The sequence below is a fragment of the Oncorhynchus tshawytscha genome, linkage group LG02, assembly GCF_018296145.1.
Source record: "Oncorhynchus tshawytscha isolate Ot180627B linkage group LG02, Otsh_v2.0, whole genome shotgun sequence".
Classification (NCBI taxonomy): Eukaryota; Metazoa; Chordata; class Actinopteri; order Salmoniformes; family Salmonidae; genus Oncorhynchus; species Oncorhynchus tshawytscha.
In genome coordinates, this window is record NC_056430.1 from 24,694,525 (window position 1) to 24,718,498 (window position 23,974).

The following is a 23,974-nucleotide window of genomic DNA, read 5'->3' on the forward strand; positions in this document are numbered from 1 at the left end:
TTTCTCTTGCTGCTTTGACCTGCTGTTTGCCTTGTATCCTCTTCTCTCAGAAGAGCATTTCTTCTCTGATTATAGCGGAGGCCTCAATCTCTCTCTCTCTTTATGTCACTCTCTATCTGTTCTCCCTCTGGCAGTACTGTGGCGTATGAAGGTGTCCTGCTGCACTGCAGGACTCCATTGCTGTTGTCCTTTTCTTGTCGCTCCGCTCAACATGACCAAGGCGTGATACTTCTCTGCTGCTGTTTCTGTGTGTTTAGGCTCAGTGATTTTTTAAAAAGCATAAAAAGGCCCTTGGTTTTTCTGTGTATTTTCCTTCCAACTCTTTATTTTTCTCACTTGAACCACCAATTCCTTTCAACATTTCTTTCATCTTTACTTTCTAAACCTTTCCAAACACATATTCTTCTGTTTCTGTTTCCCCCCTATTCTCGCTTAGCTATATATTTTGAAATGAAACTTATCTCTCATGTCAAATTTGTTTCAACACATTATGCCCAGTGGCATGATTCAGATTCAAATAATCTTCCTGTGTACATCTACTAACATGGCCCATCCCCCTGTAAATTCACCCCATACATACCTACCTACCTACCTACCTACCTACCTACCTACCTACCTACCTACCTACCATACCATACCATACCATACCATACCATACCATACCATACCATACCATGCCATGCCATGCCATACCATACCATACCATACCTACATACCATACATACAGTTCATTCAGAAAGTTTTCAGACCCCCCCCCACTTTTTACATGTTACGTTATAGCCTTATTCTAAAATTGATTACTTTTTTCCCCCCTCAGCAATCTACACACAATACCCCATAATGACAAAGCAAAAACAGGTTTTTAGACATGTTTACAACTGTATTAAAAGTAAAAAACAGATACCTTATTTACATAAGTATTCAAACCCTTTGCTATGAGAATCAAAATTGAGCTCAGGTGCATCCTGTTTCCATTGATCATCCTTGAGATGTTTCTACAACTTGATTGGAGTCCACCTGTGGTAAATTCAATTGATTGGACATGATTTGGAAAGGCACACACCTGTCTATATAAGGTCCCACAGTTCACAGTGCATGTCAGAGCAAAAACCAAGCCATGAGGTCGAAAGGAATTGTCCGTAGAGCTCCAAAACAGGATGGTGTCGAGGTACAGATCTGGGGATGGGTACCAAAAAATGTCTGCAGCATTGAAGGTCCCAGTGAACACAGTGGCCTCCATCATTCTTAAATGGAAGAAGTTTGGAACCACCAAGACTCTTCTTAGAGCTGGCCTCCCGGCCAAACTGAGCAATTGGGGGAGAAGGGCCTTGGTCAGGGAGGTAACCAAGAACCCGATAGTCACTCTGACAGAGCTCTAGAGTTCCTCTGTGGAGATGGGAAAATCTTCCAGAAGGACAACCATCTCTGCAGCACTCCACCAATCAGGTCTTATGGTAGAGTGACCAAACGGAAGCCACTCCTCAGTAAAACACACATGGCAGCTCACTTGGAGTTTGCCAAAAGCCACCCAAAGACTCTTAGACCATGAGAAACAAGATTCTCTGGTCTGATGAAATCAAGATTGAACTCTTTGGCCTGAATGCCTAGCGTCACATCTGGAGGAAACCTGGCACCATTCCTACAGTGAAGCATGGTGGTGGCAGCATCATGCTGTGTGGATGTTTTTCAGCGGCAGGGACTGGGAGACTAGTCAGGATTGAGGCAAAGATGAACAGAGTAAAGCACAGAGAGATCCTTAATGATCCTGCTCCAGAGTGCTCAGGACCTCAAACTGGGGAGAAGATTCACCTTCCAAAAGGCAACGACCCTTAGCACCAGACAATGCAGGAGTGGCTTCGGAACAAGTCTCTGAATGTACTTGAGTGGCCCACTCAGAGCCCGGACTTGAATCCGATCAAAAATCTCTGGAGAAACCTGAAAATATCTGTGCAGCAATGCTCCCCATCCAACCTGACAGAGCTTGAGAGGATCTGCAGAGAGGAATGGAAGAAACTCCCCAAATACAGGTGTGCCAAGCTTGTAGTGTCATACCCAAGAAGACTTGAAGCTGTGATCGTTGCCAAAGATGCTTCAACTAAGTCCTGAGTAAAAGTTCTGAATACTTATGTAAATGTCATATTTCAGTTTTACATGTTTTATACATTTGTTGAAATGTATAAAAACCTGTGTTTTACTTTGTCATTATGAATTATTTTGTGTGGATTGGTAAGGGGGAAAAACTATTTTATACATTACAAGGCTGTAATGTAACAAAATGTGGAAAAAGTCAAGGGGTCTGAATACTTTCCAAATGCACTGTGCATACAGTACATACATGCTCCCAAGTTGGTCAGCGGTCTAAGGCACTGCATCTCAGTGCTAGAGGCGTCACTATATACCCTGGTTCGATTCCAGACTGTATCACATCCGGCCGTGATTGTGAGTCCCATAGAGCGGCGCACAATTGTCCCAGCGTCGCCTGGGTTAGTGTTAGGCCGGGGTAGGCAGTCATTGTAAATGATAATTTGTTCTCAAGTGACTTGCCTAGTTAAATAAAATGTAAACATTTTAAAATACAATCATGTACTCAGCTCTCTCCAGGATTCAAGAACCCCTCCCTCAACAACCTCCTTGGCATGCAAACAACACTGAAGGACACATTTTGACAGCACACAAATGCGGGGATGCTGCCAAAACAGAGACTATTGTTTGAATTACTCTACATAGCACTTGGACTAGTTTAATATTGTGAGTATTACAGTCAGGTTTGGCAACATCTCCACATTCTTAAGCTGTCAAAATGAGGGTCAAATGGTGAGGCTCCCTCAAACTAGTTAATCTAGGATCAGATCACTTAAAAGTTACTGCTTCTTAGGCAAAAACATTCTACCTTCACCAACACCCCCGATCACACTGTATAGAAGGATCCAAAGCACATGGGGATCATACCACTTAGACTTGATTTGATTGTTTATTTGTTTTGTTCTATAAATTCCACAGTAGCATGTGCTGATGTCTGTAAACTACATTTGGATCCTGTCAGACAGAAACGTACTGTTTTACGTCAGTCTTGCTTCAGATGCTATTTCTTTTAAATATTTCATAGGGTAACATGAGTACTTTCTGGTGCTTACTTCTGACTGATGCCAAATGCTATGTCAGAGGTTCCAACCTTTTTTGCTTTGTGACCCACTAATTCAGGTGTCTTTTGAGTCGCGACCCACCATAAAGGTTAAGTGGTAAAAAAAACATACAGACCAAAGAATAAGTCAAAAATATAATCTTGTCAGCTGAGAGAAATGATGCAGTTTCAAAGCTAATCTTGTGTAATGCCACACATCCTGCCATGGAGCTGAAAGAAAATGGTGCAATTTTAAACATTTTGCCATGAAGCTGAGATAACATTTAGCCTTTTTAAGCTAATGTGTTCTTATGCGTAAACATTATAACAAAATAAATGGAGGATTATTGAAAATGTATAAATCCATTATCTTTTCTACATACCGTACTTTCTATTTGGTTTTAGTCATTTAAGTTTACTCTGAAATAATTGTTATATCCCGAAAATGTATTTTCCATCCCGCGACCCACTTGCAACCCTGCCCATTATGTAGTGGTTCTTGTTTTGATGAATTATTTAAAATGTTAAGGTAATCATGAAGTTATTACCATTTTACAATGTTATTTATCAGACAAAAAAAACAAACATGTGAACAGCCAACTGTAAAGTTAAGTGTAATCAAAATGCCTTTATGTTGGCTAAATACTTTTTTTACTGAAATAGTTTTTTGCCTTCAAGAAATCAACTATTTTTCCCCCCCTGCCCATCCAGGATATCCATTTTGATATGAAATTGAGTTTCATTTGATGTGTGTTGATGGCATCCCATAATAGATGGCTGTGAAGATTATCAGGAGACAAGATTTGAATTCTATTTGATCACAATAGAAACAATTTAATAGATGAGGATGTTGACCTTATAAAAGGACCTTTTGGCCTGAACATTAGTATTACTCTGTGTACTGCTGATCATAAGGGGATTACTTTTGAAATCACACAATGCCTGCAAATGAATATCCATTATGTACATTTCACACGTGCAGATCAAAACCAAATTCTAAATTCTCTCTTCTGTCTTTTGATCTTCCTTTGACCGGTAATGATTTGTCTCCCCACGTTTTGTTAGTAGGATTGGTACCCATTAGAATAGCTCCTTTAGAAGGAGCCAACAGACCAATCAGATGCGTGGTGGGCATGTCTTAGCCCTATAGAGCAGCCATACTCAACAGGGGAACGCCAGATTATCCGGACCCAGAACGGGGTCAATACGGACCACGGGTCCCGACTTAAAAATACATTTAAAATAAATTAAATTATATATTTTTTTTTTTTTTTGGGGGGGGGACTCATTCTGGCCTTCAACTCAATGCTGTTGAGAGTTGTAATTGTAGAATGCACAAGGTGCAATTTCAAATGTTGTAGTACATGGGCAGTTGTCCTCTTATGTCATTCACTGACAGACCTTAGAGAGCTATTTATAACCTGTCAGAAATGGCCAGGTGATTAACTACTAGCCCATTTTAGCTAGATAGGTAAGTTAGGGTAACAACATTTTGTAGTCATGTGCCCAGGGCACTGGTGTTCCCCCTCAGCTTCATGGCAAAATGTGTAGAATTGCAGGAATGACCTTAAAAACAAAACAACAACAAAACTCTCCAGCAACAAGATGGGTGTGAACAGTTTGAACAGTTTGGGGTTGCATATATTGCAAGGTGGGGGTTTGTTCCTATGCCAATAAATGCCAATACCCATTCGTACCTTTGCCATCTAGGAAATTTGTGTGACCGCACCTTCTGAAATATTAGTTGAGTTGAGTACCCGGTTAGGGTCAGATTTTAGTGTGAGGGGTATGACTAGGGCCCTTCCTAAGGATCCATTCTAATACCCACCCTCAGCCTTAGACCTGAGCAATGGCTGAGGAGTAACTCCATAAAACGTTCCTCGGGGAAAAATTCTGTTTTCAATTGTTCCCCCTACCCTATCCCTTGGGTCTTGATGACATTTAGTCAAGGTTTTAGGTGTGTGTGTGTGTGTGTGTGTGTGTGTGTGTGTGTGTGTGTGTGTGTGTGTGTGTGTGTGTGTGTGTGTGTGTGTGTGTGTGTGTGTGTGTGTGTGTGTGTGTGTGTGTGTGTGTGTGTGTGTGTGTGTGGAGGCCAGTTGATCGGAGGGCATACCTTATGTCGCCTCAAGGTTAATTAGAGTGGAGACATGGATTTCTCCAAGACATCATTAGATGTCATGTCCACCATAAGGTTGTGTTTAGACAGGCAGCCCAGTTTGGATATTTTTTCCACTAATTGGTCTTTTGACCAATCACATCAAATCTTTTCACATCAGATATTTTTCAGGGCTGATCTGATTGGTCAAAAGACCATTTACTAGTAAAAAGATCAGAATTGGACTGCCTGTGTAAATGCAGCCTAAGGAGATTACATGGATATGGTTCACTTTATTTAAATATGTGTCAGCAGCACTGCCTTTAGACCAGGGTGCCGTTTGACATCAGACTGACCATATGGGTATACATTAGTGTGTTAAGAAAACAACAACGCCCAAGAAATGAATTAGGATAGGAGACATATTAGAAGGTGAATAATGCCTATGTTGTTATTATTTGAGGATTTGACCTCTTCTCTGTCAGTAAAGATAGCTGTCTAGGCACAGCTCTATAGCTCATTGTGCAAATGCCAAGAGGGTGAAACAACTTGTTTTTTTGAATTGTTATTGCATTCAGTGAGAAAAATACTATTTGATTCATGCCATTTTTACGTACCCCAATCCAATCTTTCTGTGATTGCTTTAATAATACAATTTTGTTTGTGAAAATTGAGGCTTGGATGTGTGTGTGTGTGTGGGGGGGTGATGCGGGTATTATTCAACAGTAATGATTAATCTTGCAGAACTGTTCCCAAAGTACAGATGGCTTTTGTGATGTGCTGTAGGTTTTACAGAGGACAGATTTTTCCAAGCTGCCTAAGCAGCACCAAATTGTATGCAGCGATAAAGAGATGAAACTCGCAGTCAGATGGCTAAATTTGTTAAATTCAGGGGCAGGGAAATGGGGAGGGGAAGGGGGAGAGGGAGGGATGGAGCAGGGTGAGAGCGAGTTTGTTTTCCTCCTCCTACTACTCTTTCTGGTAGATCTTGAAAGAACAGCTGAAGAGATGAAGATTAAAACAGCTGTGCTTAACGTAAGGGCTCATCGACTTAATGCAGATATCATTGATTAAAAAATACATCTCTTTAGCTGGGGCCAAATCCAGCGCTTCACTGATACACTAGCTGCCTGGTGTGGGCCTCCAGCCTCCAGCACCAGGGAACAGAGAGAGAGCTGCCTGTGGTGGGCGCTAGTTCTAGCTGTTCCCCGGCCAACCACAGCTACACAGATTACACGGGTCAATTATACACTTAATCTGCCTCCTGGGGATTAGGGCCCAGCTCATTGATTGATTTGAAGTATTTCCGTTGACCTTGGTAGTTATCAGATCTGCGAGATTGCACGTTATGACTAAGTTAAAACGCTTTAATCGCCACACAGCAAACTAGTTTATGGCTGGCAGGGGGCAGCGGAGGGGAGGGCGGGAGGGGTTAGATTGGGATTGGGATTTAGGATTGTGCTGCTGCTTACTACTGTTTCTGTTGCTGCTGGTTTGTGCTTGTGATGATGATGATGATGATGATGACAAGGATAATTGTGACAGACCTGATGTAATACCACTTCACTGTCCCGAACACTTGACCACTTTGCAGGCTCTGGCCAAGCGCAGAGCAGAGCCAAGTGAACAGTTTAATCAACTTGAGCTTCTTGTGCAGCATGCAAAGTTAACTGTGGCAGGGTGGGTCAGGCAGACAGAGAGGAGAGCCAGGGCCAAATAAAGGATAGCTAAATGGAGGGAAAGAAGGAAGGAAGGAAGGTTTTAATGAGACCTAGGGTGAGAACTCTGAGTTGTTTCTATGTTGAAGAGATTACTTAATTTCAATGTTAGCTATACAATGTCTTATTTATGTATTTATTTTGACAATACTATTAATGTAAAGTTGTAAAATGTAATTTCTCGGGACAGACATTTAAAAAAATATATATATATTATTTCACCTTTATTTAACCAGGTAGGCTAGTTGAGAACAAGTTCTCATTTGCAACTGCGACCTGGCCAAGATAAAGCATAGCAGTGTGAACAGACAACACAGAGTTACACATGGAGTAAACAATTAACAAGTCAATAACACAGTAGAAAAAAAAGAGAGTCTATATACATTGTGTGCAAAAAAGATATGCGAAGAAAAATATGTTTAAAAAAACGAATATGTACAAGGGACACGACACGACAAGACGTCTGACTGCTACGCCATCTTGGATACTGTTTGTATATTTAGACATTAAGTGTGAAAAGAAAGTACACTTAGTAGCACTTTATAATAACTCCACATAATAAAGTATTTATAATGGATTAGTAAATAGTTGATTCATAATTGTTTTATCATTACTTTTACATTTGTACAGTTATTAACACCTTTTAAAGTATTTAATAATTATTCATAAGATCATTCATAAGATGTTTAATATAGTTCCTTATAAACCAATTACTAATCATTAGTTAAGTCTTTTTGCCTGGCCCCATTTAAAGTGTCGGCTATTTACAGTGTATTCGTAAAGTATTCAGACCCCTGACTTTTTACACATTTTGTTACGTTACAGCCTTATTCTAAAATTGATTAAATACATTTTTGTTCCTGATCAATCTACACACAATACCCCACAATGACAAAGCAAAAACAGGTTTTTAGCAATGTTTGCAAATGTATTAAAAATAAAAACAGATACCTTATGTACATAAGTATTCAGACACTTTGCTATGAGACTCGAAATTGAGCTCAGATGCATCCTGTTTCTATTGATCATCGTTGAGATGTTTCTTCAACTTTATTGGAGTCCGCCTGAGGTAAATTCAATTGATTCGACATGATTTGGAAAAGCACACACCTGTTTAATGGTGCCGACAGAGATGGTCTCCTCGCTGGTCGCCTCACTTCGCGTTCTTAGGAAACTATGCAGTATTTTGTTTTTTTTAATGTATTATTTATTTTCATTGCTACCCCAGGAAATCTTAAGTCTTATTACATACAGCTGGGAAGAACTATTGGATATAAGAGCAACGTCAACTTACCAACATTATGACCAGGAATACGACTTTCCCTAAGCAGATCCTCTCTTCGACCACCACCCAGCGCAATGGATCTAATCCCAGCAGCTGACCGAAAACAACAGCGATGGAGAAGGGGCAGACGGAGCGGTCTTCTGGTCAGGCTTCGTAAACGGGCACATTGCTTACCGCTCCTGAGTATACTACTACAATGTCCAGTCTCTTGACAAGGTAGACAAAATTCGAGACACGGGTTGCCTTCCAGAGAGACATCAGAGATTGTAACATTCTCTGTTTCACGGAAACATGGCTTTCTCGAGATATATTGTTGGAATTGGTTCTCCATGCATCACGCCGACAGAGATAAACACCTCACTGGGAAGAGGAAGGACGGGGGTGTATGCTTTATGATTAACAACTCTTGGTGCAATCATAACAACATACAGGAACTCAAGTCCTTCTGTTCACCCGACCTAGAATTTCTTACAATAAAATGTCAGCCATTCTACCTACCAAGAGAATTCTTGTCAGTTATAGTCACAGCTGTGTACAACCCCCCTCAAGCGAACACCAAGACGGCCCTCAAGGAACTTCACTGGACTCTTATGTAAATTGAAAACTATATATCCGGAGGCTGCATTTATTGTAGCTGAAGATTTTAACAAAGCAAATTTGAGAACAATGCTACCTAAATTGTATCAGCATATTGATTGCACGACACTTAGGGCTAATACTCTTGACCACTGCTTGTCTAACTTCCGTGGTCCATACAAAGCCCTCTCCCGCCCTCCCTTCGGCCAATCCGACCACGATGCCATCTTGCTCGTCCCGGCTTATAGGCAGAAACTCAAACAGGATGTACCAGTGACGAGAACCATTCAACACTGGTCTGACAAATCGGAAGCCACACTCCAAGATTGTTTTGATCATGCGGACAGGAATATGTTCCAATCAGCCTCAGAGGACAATATTGACTTATATGCTGACTCGGTGAATGCGTTTATAAATTAATGCATTGGAGACGTCATAGCCACTGTGACCATTTAAAACCTACCCTAAACAGAAACCGTGGATGGATGGATGGCGGCATTCGCGTAAAACTGAAAGAGCGATCCACCGCATTTAACCATGGAAAGAGGTCTGGAGATATGGCTGAACATAAACAGTGTAGTTATTCCCACCCCAAGGCAATCAAAACAAGTGAAATGCCGGTACAGGGACAAGGTGGAGTCGCAATTAAATGGCTCAGACACGAGACGTATGTGGCAGGGTCTACAGGAAATCACAGACTACAAAAATAAAAACAGCCACGTCACGGATACCGGCGTCACGCTTCCACACAAACTACCTTCTTTAACTGCTTTGAGGATAATACAGTGCCACTGTTTCAGCTCGCTAACAAAGTCTGCGGGCCCCCCTCTCCTTCTCAGTGGCTGACGTGAGTAAAACATTTAAACGTGTTAACCATCGCAAGGCTGCTGGCCCAGAAGGTATCCCTAGCTGTGTCCTCAGAGCATGCGCAGACCAGCTGGCTGGTGTTTTTACAGATATATTTAATCACTCCCTATTCAAGTTTGTTGTCCACACATGCTTCAAGATGGCGCCCATTGTTCCTGTACCCAAGAAGGCAAAGACAACTGAATTAAATGACTACCGCCCGTTGTCAAAGGAAGGCCAAAAAGATCATCAAGGGCAACAACCACCCGAGCCACTGCCTGTTCACACTGCCATCAACCAGAAGTAGAGGTCAGTACAGGTGTATCAAAGCTGGAACTGAGAGATTGAAAAAAACGCTTCTGGCTCAAGGCCATCAGACTGTTAAATAGCCATCACTAACTCAGAGAGGCTGCTGCCTACACTGAGACCCAATCACTGGACACTTTAAATAAATGTATCACTAGTCACTTTAAACAATGCCACTTTAAATAATGCCACTTTAATAATGTTTACATATCTTACTTTACTCATATCACATGTATATACTGTATTTTATATAATCTATTGCACCTTGCCTATGCCGTTCGGCCATCGCTCATCCATATATTTATATGTATATATTTTCATTCGCCCCTTTAGATTTGTGTGTATAAGGTAGTTGGTGGGGAATTGTTAGATTACTTGTTAGATTTGTGTGTAGTAGGTAGTTGTTGGGAATTGTTAGATATTACTGCACTGTTGGAACTAGAAGCACAAGCATTTCGCTACCCTCGCATTAACATCTGCTAACCATATGTATGTGACCAATAAAATGTTATTTGATTTGATATAAGGTCCCACAGTTGACAGTGCATGTCAGAGCAAAAACTAAGCCTTGAGGTTGAAGGAATTAGAGCTCCGAGATAGGATTGTGTTGAGGCAAGGATCTAGGGAGGGATACCACAACATTTCTCCAGCATTAAAGGTCCCCAAGAACAGAGTGCCCTCCATCATTCTTCAATGGAAGAAGTTTGGAACCAACAAGACATTTTCTAGAGCTGGCCCCGGCCAAACTGAGCAATTGGGGGATAAGGGCCTTTGTCAGGTAGGTGACGAAGAACCCAATGAGGAGATGGGAGAACCTTCCAGAAGGACAACCATATCTGCAGCACTCCACCAATCAAGCCTTTATGGTACAGTGGCCAGACGGAAGCCACTCCTCAGTAAAAGGCACATGACAGCCTGCTTGGAGTTTGCCAAAAGCCACCTAAAGGACACTCATACCATGAGAAACAAGATTCTCTGGTCTGATGAAACCAACATTGAACTCTCTGGCCTGAATGCCATGTGTCACATCTGGAGGAAACCTGGCACCATCCCTACAGTGAAGCATGGCGGTGGCAGAATCATGCTGTGGGGATGTTCTTCAGCGGCAGAGACTGGGAGACTGGTTGGGATCAAGGGAAATATGAACTGAGCAAAGTACAGAGAGGTCCTTGATGAAAACCTGCTCCAGAGTGCTCAGGACCTCAGATTGGGTGAAGGTTCACCTTCCAACAGGACAATGACCCTAAGCACACAGCCAAGACAACGCAGGAGTGGCTTCGGGACAATTCTGAATGTTCTTGAGTGTCCCAGTCAGAGCCCGGACTTGAACCTGATCAATCATCTCTGGAGAGGCCTGAAAATAGCTGTGCAGCAATGCTCCTCATCCAACCTGATAGAGCTTGAGAGGATCTGCAGAGAAGAATGGGAGAAACTCCACAAATACAGGTGTGCCAAGCTTGTAGTGTCATACCTGTCACGCCCTGATCTGTTTCACCTGTCCTTGTGCTTGTCTCCACCCCCTCCAGGTGTCGCCCATCTTCCCCACTTATCCTCTGGGTATGTATACCTGTTTTTTCTGTCTGTCTGTCTGTGCCAGCTCGTCTTGTTTGTTCAAGCCTACCCGCATTTTGTCTCAGCTCCTGTTTTTCCCTGGTCTCTCTTTTTCTTGTCCTTCTGGTTTTTGACCCTTGGCTGTCCTGACCCTGTACACGCCCACCTGACCACTCTGCCTGTCCCTGACCCTGCCTGCCGTTCTGTACATTACTCCACCTCTGGATTTACCGACCTCTGACTGATCTGACCCTGAGCTTGTCTGCCGTCCTGTACCTTTGCCTCTACTCTGGATTATTTACCACTGCCTGCCTTGACCTGTTGTCTGCTTGCCCCATTGTTACAATAAAAATTGTTACTTCACACAGTCTGCAATTGGGTCTTACCTTGTAATACCCAAGAAGACTCAAGGCTGTGATCACTACCAAAGGTGCTTTAACAAAGTCCTGAGTAAAGGGTCTGAATACTTATGTAAATGTGATATTTTCGTTTTTATCTGAACCTGTTTTGCTTTGTCATTATTGGGTAATGTGTAGATTGAGAAAAGGGTTGAATAAGGTTGTAACGTAACAAAATGTGAAAAAAGTCAAGGGGTCTGAATACTTTCCGAATGCACTTGTATACTTTATAAACACTTTATAAATGTTTTGAATGACTAGTGTAATTTCTCACAGAAGATTGACATGCCATTGGTATACATTCCAGCTGATGCTATTTAAGGTCTCAAAATGGCCCCTAAAACACATCAATGGTTAAACAATTGAATGCTTAAGAAAATATATTGAACATTTTATTCCAAAGCAGTCACATTGTTGTAATAAAATAAAGTTTTTAGTCTGAAAATGCTAACATAAGCGTTTCATGGCAGTGACCTTTCTACCAAAAACAAAGTGTGGATTGCAGTTCTCCTCCAGAGTAGTCTAATCTCAGTCAACCCGGAACTATTAAACTATTTAACATTTGAGTTCTTGTTAGTAATGGGAATTCCAGTTTGCGAACTCCACGAAAAAGGTAACTCTCAGCCAAAAAAGCATTATAGTAAACATCTTATGAATGGATTAATGAATTATAAATTATGAATGAACTATTTACTAATCCATTATAAATACTTTATTAGGTGGAGTTATTATAAATAGCCACTCATGATTTATCTGCTGTTGTTCTCCATCCAGTGTTTAATTTTGGAGAATTTGTTTTTTCACTTTTACAAATGAAATACTGTGTTGACCTTATTGAATACTATACTATATTCATGACGTGCTATATTTTATTCATTGAAATGTTTTGTTTAGTGCTGTTGATCTTTATCAGTTGGATTAACTTCATATCAAATTACATCAACAAAAAGAGAAGCGAACATGTTTACTATTAAAACAAAAGCGTAATTTACTCTTGGAAAATCTACGTTGTCACAAATATGGTTGAAGAAATGTGTTTATGGCTTTTAGGGGGATGAGGACGTGTTAACATAACGCAGGCTATTCTTAGGATATTAAAAAACATATATGTAATAATATCTGCTATTTAGCAGGCGCTTTTATTCAAAGCAACTTACAGTAGTGCCTGCATACGTTTTAATATTGGTGGTCCCAGCAGGAATTGAACCTGCAATCTTGTCATTGCAAGTGCAGTGCTCTACCAACTCAGCCACAGAGGACCACAATGATGTGTTTTTTCCATGTAAACCCATGATCTCATTATGTTGATATAAACCAATAGTGAAAAGAGTCTCTAGAATGGATGATGAATCTGAACAATAGTAGGATAGAATAAAAAAAGACTAAGGATAACAAACAGGTAGTATATTGATTCAATGTGACTGTTGAAAATATGTCAAAAGGTTTCGCTTCCTTTTAATGAAGCCTGTAAGCAGCTTAGACTCTTTATAATTACTGAGGGAGCATTTTGTTTCCATCCATCTACCCTCACTGTGATCTCAGACTCTGGCATAAATCCCTTCTGACTTACCCCAGAGGTCCATGTCAGTGGTCAAAACCAGATGAGGGCAGGAATGGATGAATAACATAAGATGAGGGAAATGGAAGTTAAATGAAGCTGTCTTTTATGTTGAGTGGGACAAGTCCCACTGTTTGGTGAAGGGGGGTGATCGGGTTGGTTGATCACACATACATTACATACACACACCATTTTCTCTCTCTTTCTCTCTCTGTGTCTTTCTTTCTCTGTTTCCCTCTCTTTCTCCCTCTTTATCTAAAGGGAGGTATGGTGGCATTTGTTTGATTAACTTGTCTGACAAAAGTGACAGCTGCTTGCGGGTGCGTGTGGATGAGAGGCTCAGTGCGGGTCCCTCTTTGTACATCTGTCAGCGGAGAGGCAGGGGAAAAGGGTGAAAAGAGACAAATTGGTCCCGAAAGGCAGGCCATTCACCTTCTGCACCCCCTCTCCGCCCCCCCGTCCCTCCTTCCCATTCAGGTGCTCGGCGGGATCCTCAAGTGCTTGCTGGCTTATTCCATTTCGCTCCCCCTATAGAGTCTGAAGCCCACAAGTGTTTTACCCGTCATTCTGAGCCCCTCAATCCGCCTCTAAGCGGCCTTTTGTGAGGAGAATGGCTCACTTTGCTCAGACCGTGGCTCTGTTTTTTTCTCCACTGAGCTTTTCTGTCCTTTATTGTGTGTTTACTCAATGACGCTGCGTAGTCAATAATTCCAACCGTTTCGTTCCTCACAACAAGCTCTTTCTCTCTTTTTTTAACCATGTTTTTGTAAATTACTCTCTTATTTGGACACTGTAATCAGTTCAACTGACACTCACTAGTGTAATGTGACTGGTGCTTTTGTGAGAGACTTGGATTTCAACAGAAAACAGTTCAGAAACGATTGAGAGCCTCTCGCTTGCTTTCATTTGATATAAACATTTATGTTAGCCTTGTGTTAGATATGCAAAGAACACTTATTGTTAACCTGATTTATTTCAAATTTATTTTAAAGAAAGACTGATTATCATAGCGATCTAGTAGTGGTTGGGCACACAGAGGATTTTTGTTCCACTTAAGGTTGCGCTGAAGCGTATGAATTGTTGGCTGGGCTCTCCTTTGTATAGGCGGCACAATCAGAACAGTTTGAAGCCCATAAGCTTGCTGAGCCTGAAACTTTATTTCAATTCTGCCATTCAGAGCACTGCGCTCCCCGAGGTTTAGAGGAGTAGAAAGGAGAGCGGTCAGAGCAGAGCGCAGGGCGCTGGCAGGATCTGAGGGCTACAGCCGTGGCGGTGCTCTCCCAGCGTGGAGGGACATGGTTAGGGCCGTCAGCTTCCTGTGAAAGGACTGACTACCCCTGGGGTCAGCTTAGCCCTAATGGGGGAGACGGGGAGACGGGGGGGGCTGGGGGTCACCGGTGTGGGTTACTATGGTAATTGAGTTCCGTCATCAATGGGCCTCCTCTCATGAGCTATAAATCAGACAATAACAGGCAGGCAGCAGCGGTGAAAAGCAAGCAGGTAGGATTACTCTGCCCCTTTGTCGTAAGTGCATAATGTCTTGTAGTCAGATTTAAAGACTTCTCAACCCCCGGGTCCTCCCCTCAGCTGCCCACTGGGGGGCCTAATTTAGCGGCCCGAGCTGCCAGCTAGACCAGTGTGGACAGCTCTTTTTAACCACTAACAAAGCCCTGCACTAGACATCCTGGCCAAGAGTGCTGGAGAAAGGTTGTGCCTTCGATCGGCCCTACCACTCTTTAATGGATTTTTTAAGAATGTTTGGTTTTCATTTTAAGGGGCTTGGAGTGTGGAGGCGTACTGTGTGTGTGTGTGTGTGTGTGTGTGTGTGTGTGTGTGTGTGTGTGTGTGTGTGTGTGTGTGTGTGTGTGTGTGTGTGTGTGTGTGTGTGTGTGTGTGTGTGGAAGAAGGAAAAAGTAGTGGTGCATTATGTCTCTCTGAAACACAGCGACCTCCCCTCTCCTTTAGAACTATGCCTGTCGCTTTGCATTAGCATTGTCACAGCAACAATCATCATTCCATGCCTCCCGCTAATTGCAGACACAGCTGGGTTCCAGCAGGACACCTACTACACACCCTAGCCTCGCACCAACCAGGCCCAATCTGTGGAGCACTGACACACACACAAATACAGTACACTCTCTCCTACTGCAAGGTCCCAGCCCGTTCAGACCAGATCCAATCTGGTATGTAGCACTGACACATACACAATCACATGCACACACACAGACCTACACACAATAACACACACACACACACACACACACACACACACACACACACACACACACACACACACACACACACACACACACACACACACACACACATTACCACCAGCAAGGGCAGGAAGAGGCAGAGTCGCAGGTTGCTTGTAATCCCCCTGTACCCCCTATGGAGGGCCCTGCCTCTCCTCCAGCATTCCTGCTTTTTTGTGATTTTTGGGGGCCCAGCACAAAGGCCTAAGCCGACCCCTTACCAGTCCTCTGTCCCAGCCTCGCAAAGGAGGGGTGAGGACCCATGAGGTGTGTGAAAGAAAAGGGGGGGGGGTTTGTATATGCATGTGTGTATGCGCACGTATGTGAATGTATTCATGTGTGTGTATTTGTGGGACGGGTGTATGTGTGTATGCATTGGGATACAAGGGGAGGGGTGTGCAGATTTGCACTGAATTCTGTTGGTTGCCCCCCTGCCAGGCGTTATGGCTTCCTGTAACATGTCAGATATGAGTGTGAACACCAGGTTCAAGGCCGGGTGTTGTGTGTGGTGGTGGTGGTGAAGGGGCATGGGGAGGAGGTTGGTGTTGCAGGGGGCAGGAGGTCTCACTGCCTCCCAGCTCGTCACTCCAAGGGGGATGGGTCCTGCAGATGTTCATGTATGTATGTGTGTGATGAAGCATTGGAACTCCTACCCGTACGCACACGAACACACAAACACACACAAAGACACACAACCCCCCAAAACCTCCATTATCCAATCCCTAATATCAGAACTCGTTAGAATGTCACAGATTTTGTCCCTGTTGGGTTTTGACATTATTTATTCAGAGCCATATTACATGTGTTTTGGCTGTCAGCTATTGCTAGCCTCCTGCTGATCCCAATCGAGCCTAAAAAGAGTGAGTTCCTGGGTGTGTTCATCTGCTCTGAGAAATTGGTTAGGGTTTGTTAGTCTGTTCATAGTTGAACAAAGCAAGAGTGCCATCACTGTTCATTTCACAAGCCTGGCATCAGAGTCCGTCTGTCTCCAAGTTTCGCTTGAGCACACACACCCACACGTATATATCCCACTGCTCCTCATTGCTGCTTCATTGTGGAATGTGGTCAACTTAAGAGAAACCTCTTAGAAGCTTCTGTTTGGTATGAAATGTCATATTTGATCATAAATGACCAGTGTTCTCTAGAAGATGACTGTCGGTTATTATCAGAACTGAGACTGGGAAGGAGAATGTGACAGAAGAGTGAAATAATGGGTTCAAGTAATAATGAGTGGGGGGAGTGATGAAATAACCCTATTCAGAGGTTATGAAAGTGAGTGAGAGAGTTGAGCAAAGATAAAGAGAGGAGAGCATGTGGAGGCTAAGGCTGACAGGGAGAGATGGAAGACCGGCAGAGGGAAAAGATGAGGGTGAGGGAGAGAGAGAGATAGAGAGAGAGAGAGCAGTCACTCCAGGCCTGGCCTCTAGATGGGGGGTCGTGCTTGGGCCGAGATCACAGCCCTGCTGCCATGGCGATACCTTCACAGGCACAGAGCGGCAGAGAGGAAGCTGCCACAGTGATACACACGCAGCAGGTCACCACAGTGATTCCGGCCTTTATGTTGTACTCTTACTTACCCTAGCACAACTCCAAGGAGTAGCTACATCGTCACCTCGTGGAGCAGGAACTGAAGATGTGTATACTGTTGTCACTACTGGGGTATGTTCACTTGAAATGTCAAGTAGCTACTGATACCTACGTTCTATTGAGCTCCCTGATAGAACATTTTCCGTGTGGACTGAAAAATTGTTCTCATATTTATTGAGTCTTTTTTGTACATGTGTAAAAAGGACAGTGCAGAAGGCCTTTCGTTGACAGAGTGAATTTCAGCAACACAAACTCAGTCACCCCAGATATGTCCCCCTCCTCCTTGCTTCTTTCTGACTGTTGAGCACTGGTCCACTCTGATTAGCATCAGCCTGCTCTGATCATTACCAATCAATTAGACTTCAAACAGGACTCAGCCCACAGATAAACATCTGGAGCCTCTCGGCTAGCTTCTCCGACTAGCTGCTGCTCCGGTTATAGAAGAAGTTCTTCCAGTTTACTCTCCCCTCAGCTGAGAGAGGGAGACAGCGAGAGGGAGTCAGTCAGAGGGGAATGAGTGAGTGAAAGAGACGGAGAGGGAGTTGTTGAGATGGAGAGAGAATGAGAGGGGGATAGAGACGAGAGGAGAAAGACAGAGGGCCTGAAGGAGTGAGCGTGTAAATTCCGATGAAATGCGGGTTCTGCTCTTTTTCTGTATTCTGGTTGTCTGTGTGTGTGTGTGTGTGTGTGTTTTGCTGGAGAATGCTGTGTTTTTGTGTTGCAGCAATGGTACACCAGCACCATGAACCTCCTGGGTACGTGGCTAACTGACCGGATGGACCTGCAGCTCCATGTCTACCAGCTCAAGATCCTAATCAGAGTAGCCAAGGTAAGACAAGCTCAGCAACCAGGGCCTCGCAAACCAATTGGTTATTAGTTCAAAGTAATATATATAGATCGATAGATATCACAATCAAGTAGTGTAGAATTCCAGCATTTCTCGTCTTAATCTGTGACCCTTATTAAATGAGTTGTGAGCTACCTTCTCTTGGGTTGATATAAAGCCTAGTAGTGACAACAATTGGTTATTTAACCTGTATTAATATTTCAGTGTGAGCAGTAACTACTAAGTCCTACCAGCATAACATCACGTCACACATTTATTTCTGTTCTCTGAGAGACTGTCTCCCTATACATGCAGTAGTGACTTGTAAGGGCTGATCAGTACATGCATGCATGGGATCTGGCCTGACATGCAACATATAGTTTTTAGTGCCTTGTGTATTGATGATTTAGTACACGTGTCTTTTGGGAAAATGCTACTCATGGGTAATTTGCTAAAGGTCTAAAATATTGTGAACTATTAAGTGTCCTCTTCTCATTGCGTCCGCTGCATTTTTACTGATATGAAAACACAGGTTAGGTGAACACATTATAACACCTGTCTGCTGTCACCTGTCTAATTCTTCTAATGATTCAGATGGAGGAAAGGAGATGAGGAAAGGAGGCCACCCTAGACAATCAAGATGTACCCAAACATTGCAGTGCATTCCTGGCTTCATGTCCTCTCTTGCCTTAGCAACTGACTGAGAATGCTTCCTCTGTGTGCTAGTCCCAACCCTGACCAGTGTTTTTATTCTCTTGGGGGTTTGTTCTTCCAGAAAAAGTACCGTGACTTCCGGCTGCAGGGCGTCCTGGACTCCACTCTGAACAGTAAGATGTATGACACGGTGAGGAACAGACTGACCCTGGAGGAGGCCACAGCATCGGTGAGGGAAGGAGGGATGGCGGGCATATCCATGAAGGACAGTGATGAAGACGATGATGATGTCTAGATCAACATCACGGGATGAAGGGGCCATTCGCATCCGTCTTAACCTGTGAATCAATGCATGTACTGTACCTACCAACTGTGTTATTTTTCTCTGTCAGATAGAAATACCCACAAAGGAACAAAAATACAAATTAATAACTGAATATAGAAATTATAATGATATTAGTATAGTATATAGTATATTATAATTATGAAATATATAATAATTGTTTAACTAAATTGTAGGTGTTTTATGAAAAAAGTTAGCGGAGATTTCTGGCTCATTCTCCTAAATCCACTCCTTAATGTTCCTAAGCAATATGGAGGACCATGTGTATGTGGTGTTAAGTACAATGATTGGGGGTAATGCTTGGTGTGTCCATGTTGAATGCAAACCTGTTGAGGCGCTTTGTTAACGTACTGTGAAAACAGTAATGGTACATCATTGTGAGGCGGAGAGTAGGACCTCCTATTGTTCTTATTCCTCTCAGAGCGAACGTCTACTGCCTAAAGGGAACAAACCACAGTCAGACAGACAACCTGTTTGTATCTAGGTTGCAATACATTATAAAACGTAGCTATCCATCCTCTTAACAACATCAATGTAGAATTGACTTTTGTCGACTGAATTCAGTACTACTACAAAAATGTTCCCTCACTGGTAAAACATTTAGCCCCCTTTTTAAACAATGTCGTTTTTTAAAATGCAATATTTTCATTGTTTCGTTGTTATAGCTTGTGGATGTATTTATTGATCATTTTATGTTTCAAAAAAAATATATATATATATGTATATATAGTGCCTTGCGAAAGTATTCGGCCCCCTTGAACTTTGCAACCTTTTGCCACATTTCAGGCTTCAAACATAAAGATATAAAACTGTATTTTTTTGTGAAGAATCAACAACAAGTGGGACACAATCATGAAGTGGAACGACATTTATTGGATATTTCAAACTTTTTTAACAAATCAAAAACTGAAAAATTGGGCGTGCAAAATTATTCAGCCCCTTTACTTTCAGTGCAGCAAACTCTCTCCAGAAGTTCAGTGAGGATCTCTGAATGATCCAATGTTGACCTAAATGACTAATGATGATAAATACAATCCACCTGTGTGTAATCACGTCTCCGTATAAATGCACCTGCAATGTGATAGTCTCAGAGGTCCGTTAAAAGCGCAGAGAGCATCATGAAGAACAAGGAACACACCAGGCAGGTCCGAGATACTGTTGTGAAGAAGTTTAAAGCCGGATTTGGATACAAAAAGATTTCCCAAGCTTTAAACATCCCAAGGAGCACTGTGCAAGCGATAATATTGAAATGGAAGGAGTATCAGACCACTGCAAATCTACCAAGACCTGGCCGTCCCTCTAAACTTTCAGCTCATACAAGGAGAAGACTGATCAGAGATGCAGCCAAGAGGCCCATGATCACTCTGGATGAACTGCAGAGATCTACAGCTGAGGTGGGAGACTCTGTCCATAGGACAACAATCAGTCGTATATTGCACAAATCTGGCCTTTATGGAAGAGTGGCAAGAAGAAAGCCATTTCTTAAAGATATCCATAAAAAGTGTTGTTTAAAGTTTGCCACAAGCCACTTGGGAGACACACCAAACATGTGGAAGAAGGTGCTCTGGTCAGATGAAACCAAAATTGAACTTTTTGGCAACAATGCAAAACATTATGTTTGGCGTAAAAGCAACACAGCTCATCACCCTGACCACACCATCCCCACTGTCAAACATGGTGGTGGCAGCATCATGGTTTGGGCCTGCTTTTCTTCAGCAGGGACAGGGAAGATGGTTAAAATTGATGGGAAGATGGATGGAGCCAAATACAGGACCATTCTGGAAGAAAACCTGATGGAGTCTGCAAAAGACCTGAGACTGGGACGGAGATTTGTCTTCCAACAAGACAATGATCCAAAACATAAAGCAAAATCTACAATGGAATGGTTCAAAAATAAACATATCCAGGTGTTAGAATGGCCAAGTCAAAGTCCAGACCTGAATCCAATCGAGAATCTGTGGAAAGAACTGAAAACTGCTGTTCACAAATGCTCTCCATCCAACCTCACTGAGCTCGAGCTGTTTTGCAAGGAGGAATGGGCAAAAATTTCAGTCTCTCGATGTGCAAAACTGATAGAGACATACCCAAGCAACTTACAGTTGTAATCGCAGCAAAAGGTGGTGCTACAAAGTATTAACTTAAGGGGGCTGAATAATTTTGCACGCCCAATTTTTCAGTTTTTGATTTGTTAAAAAAGTTTGAAATATCCAATAAATGTCGTTCCACTTCATGATTGTGTCCCACTTGTTGTTGATTCTTCACAAAAAAATACAGTTTTATATCTTTATGTTTGAAGCCTGAAATGTGGCAAAGGGTCGCAAAGTTCAAGGGGGCCGAATACTTTCGCAAGGCACTGTATATATATATATATATATATATATATATATATATATATATATATATATATTAGTAACAGTGAGCTCCAAAAGTATTGTGACAGTGTTTTGTTGTTTTGGCTCTGTACTCCAGCACTTTGGATTTGAATTATTCAATGATGATGAGGTTAAAGTCAATGAAGTTAAAGTCCAGACTGTCAGCTTTAATTTGAGGGTATTTTCCTCCATATCGTGTGAACCGTTTAGAAATGACAGTACTTTTTGTACATAGTCCCCCCATTTAAAGTAGTAAAAAATAATTGGTCCCATATTCATAGCACACAATGACTACATCAAGCTTGTGACTACAAATTTGTTGGATGCATTTGTTGTTGGTTTTGGTTGTATTTCAGATCATTTCATTCCCAATAGAATTGAATGGTAAATAATGTATTGTATTTTATTGTAAATAAGAATAGAATATGTTTCTAAACACTTCTACATTCATGTGGATGTTACCATGATTATTGGATAATCCTGAATGAATCGTGAATAATGAGTGAGAAAGTTAGACACACATAATGCCCCCAAGACATGCTATCCTCTCACCATTAGAATAACAGGGGAGGTTAGCATTTTTTGGGGGGTATGATATTTGTGTTTAACTTTCCCATTCATCTTTATTCACGATTCATTCAGGATTAGCCATAAACATGGTAGCATCCACATTAATGTAGAAGTGTTAAGAATTCTTACGAATTCTTAAGAATTATTCTTATTTACAAGTCATTGTATTATTTCAAATCCAAAGTGCTGGAGTGCAGAGCCAAAACAACAACACATTTGTCACGGTACCAATATTTTTGAAGCTCACTGTATAATAGCAGTCAGCACAAAAATATGAAATCATAAAGGGGAAATAGACTTTCTTCTGTGTCCCCTATACTTCAGCCATTCCAGGAGATGTTTCCACACTTTTATATCTGGATTGTGAGAGATGATGTATGCCAGTCTTTTCTCTGCCGCTGTTTTCTATATACACACACTGTACATTGCCCCGTGTGCAGTTACTGTATGTCCCAGGTATCCTCACAAAAAGTGTGTTTGTTCTCTGTGTAACGTTACTGCTGGAGTCATTGTGCTTCTGCCTTATGGGAGGCTACGAAACTAGTAGCCTGGTCCCAGATCTGTGTGTGCTTCTCCATTGTCATTTTCAAACCAATTTCATAAGCAGTTGACAAGAGAGCAGAAACAGACTGGCACCCAGGCTACAGAACTGGGGCCAACAAAATAAAAATACAACTATCTGTACAAACATACTGCTTTTTCATGTGACTTTGTTGTTATCTTGTGAAGTCCTGGAAATTGAAGTGACACTTCAATAGTAACATTACTTATAGGAAATGTAACTAATCTGCCCATACAAATTAATGTAAAGGGTTCATGTAAAAAGTTATGTAAAGAAAAACATATTCAAACTGATGAGGTTAACGGATTCCCTGAACCTGAATGCACAATACATATTAAAAAACATATTTAAAAACCCTGCCCTTGTAACCCCTTGTCTACCCCCCTTCCTGTCACGGTAATGTCCTAAGAAAAGAGTCTGAGATTAGTGTGTTGGATTAAAGCATCACTCATCTTCAGAGTTTATATTACAGCCCAGAAGAAGATTGGAAGAATGGCCAAAGATGATATGGACTTTGCCAGATCTCCACCAGATTAAAATTATTCTGCAACAAAAAAAAGTAATCAGGGCCAAGATGACAGATATCAGTAAAGTCAAGGGGATTAAATTTAATAAAGCCACAAATTAAAAGAAGATAGATATTTTTAATTATTTCAGAGAAGAAGGGCGAACAACAAATCCTTCTTAGAAAATTTACAAAAACAAGATTTAGACCTAGTGTTGTGGGAATAAGGTGATTCAAAACAAAAAACAAGCAAATCATGTGTCTTACTCGAGAACAAGCCTATGGTCTGGATGAAGGGTGAAAACATATTTTGTCATTGCAGGGAATTGAGAGTAGAAATTAGTTGTACAAAATATGTCAAATGTCTGAATATGGGAAAGGTGTATTATCTGTGAAAATCATCAGGTAATAATTGTGTGTGTAGAAAAAAAGAGATGCATTGTTTTCAATTGCAGTCTTGTCACAGTCCCTGCTAATGTGTCCTGCGCAACTTGTGACCATCGTAGGGGGGGAAAGAAGACATATACGTGTTCCTTGGAGTCTTTTGCACAATCAAAATGTAAAAGGTTATTTCCGATTGAGCAGACCAGTGGCAACCCGTCATTCAGGGCATGTTATTTTGTTATTTTGGCATTAATACGTGTCCCATTTCAGATTGAAAACAATGTAAAACAAACAATCATTGAGTTAGTAAAGCCGCATACAAACATGGTCTCTTTTTTGCTTTCGTGAGAAAGGCAGCTCCAAAATGCAGGTGTTTCAGCTCAGTGCTTTCTGTAGTTGTGGGGCAGCCAGCGGAAAATACGGAACGTACTGTAGAGGTTGGTAATGTTCTCTAGTTGTGCT

At 41.9% G+C, this 23,974-nt stretch overlaps 1 protein-coding gene across 5 annotated transcripts in view; it reads left to right on the plus strand.

Annotated features, from left to right (window-relative positions):
• The window catches only part of cadpsa (Ca2+-dependent activator protein for secretion a), a 139,341-nt gene extending 119,449 nt beyond the window's left edge, over positions 1–19,892 (plus strand). For all 5 annotated transcript variants that reach the window (XM_024380273.2, XM_024380288.2, XM_024380294.2 and 2 more), the window contains 2 exons: positions 18,021–18,125; positions 18,898–19,892. In XM_024380273.2, coding sequence (XP_024236041.1) covers positions 18,021–18,125; positions 18,898–19,071 — 279 coding nt within the window. In that variant the 3' untranslated portion in view covers positions 19,072–19,892. The remainder of the gene's footprint in view (positions 1–18,020; positions 18,126–18,897) is intronic.
• The last annotated feature ends 4,082 nt before the right edge of the window (positions 19,893–23,974 follow it).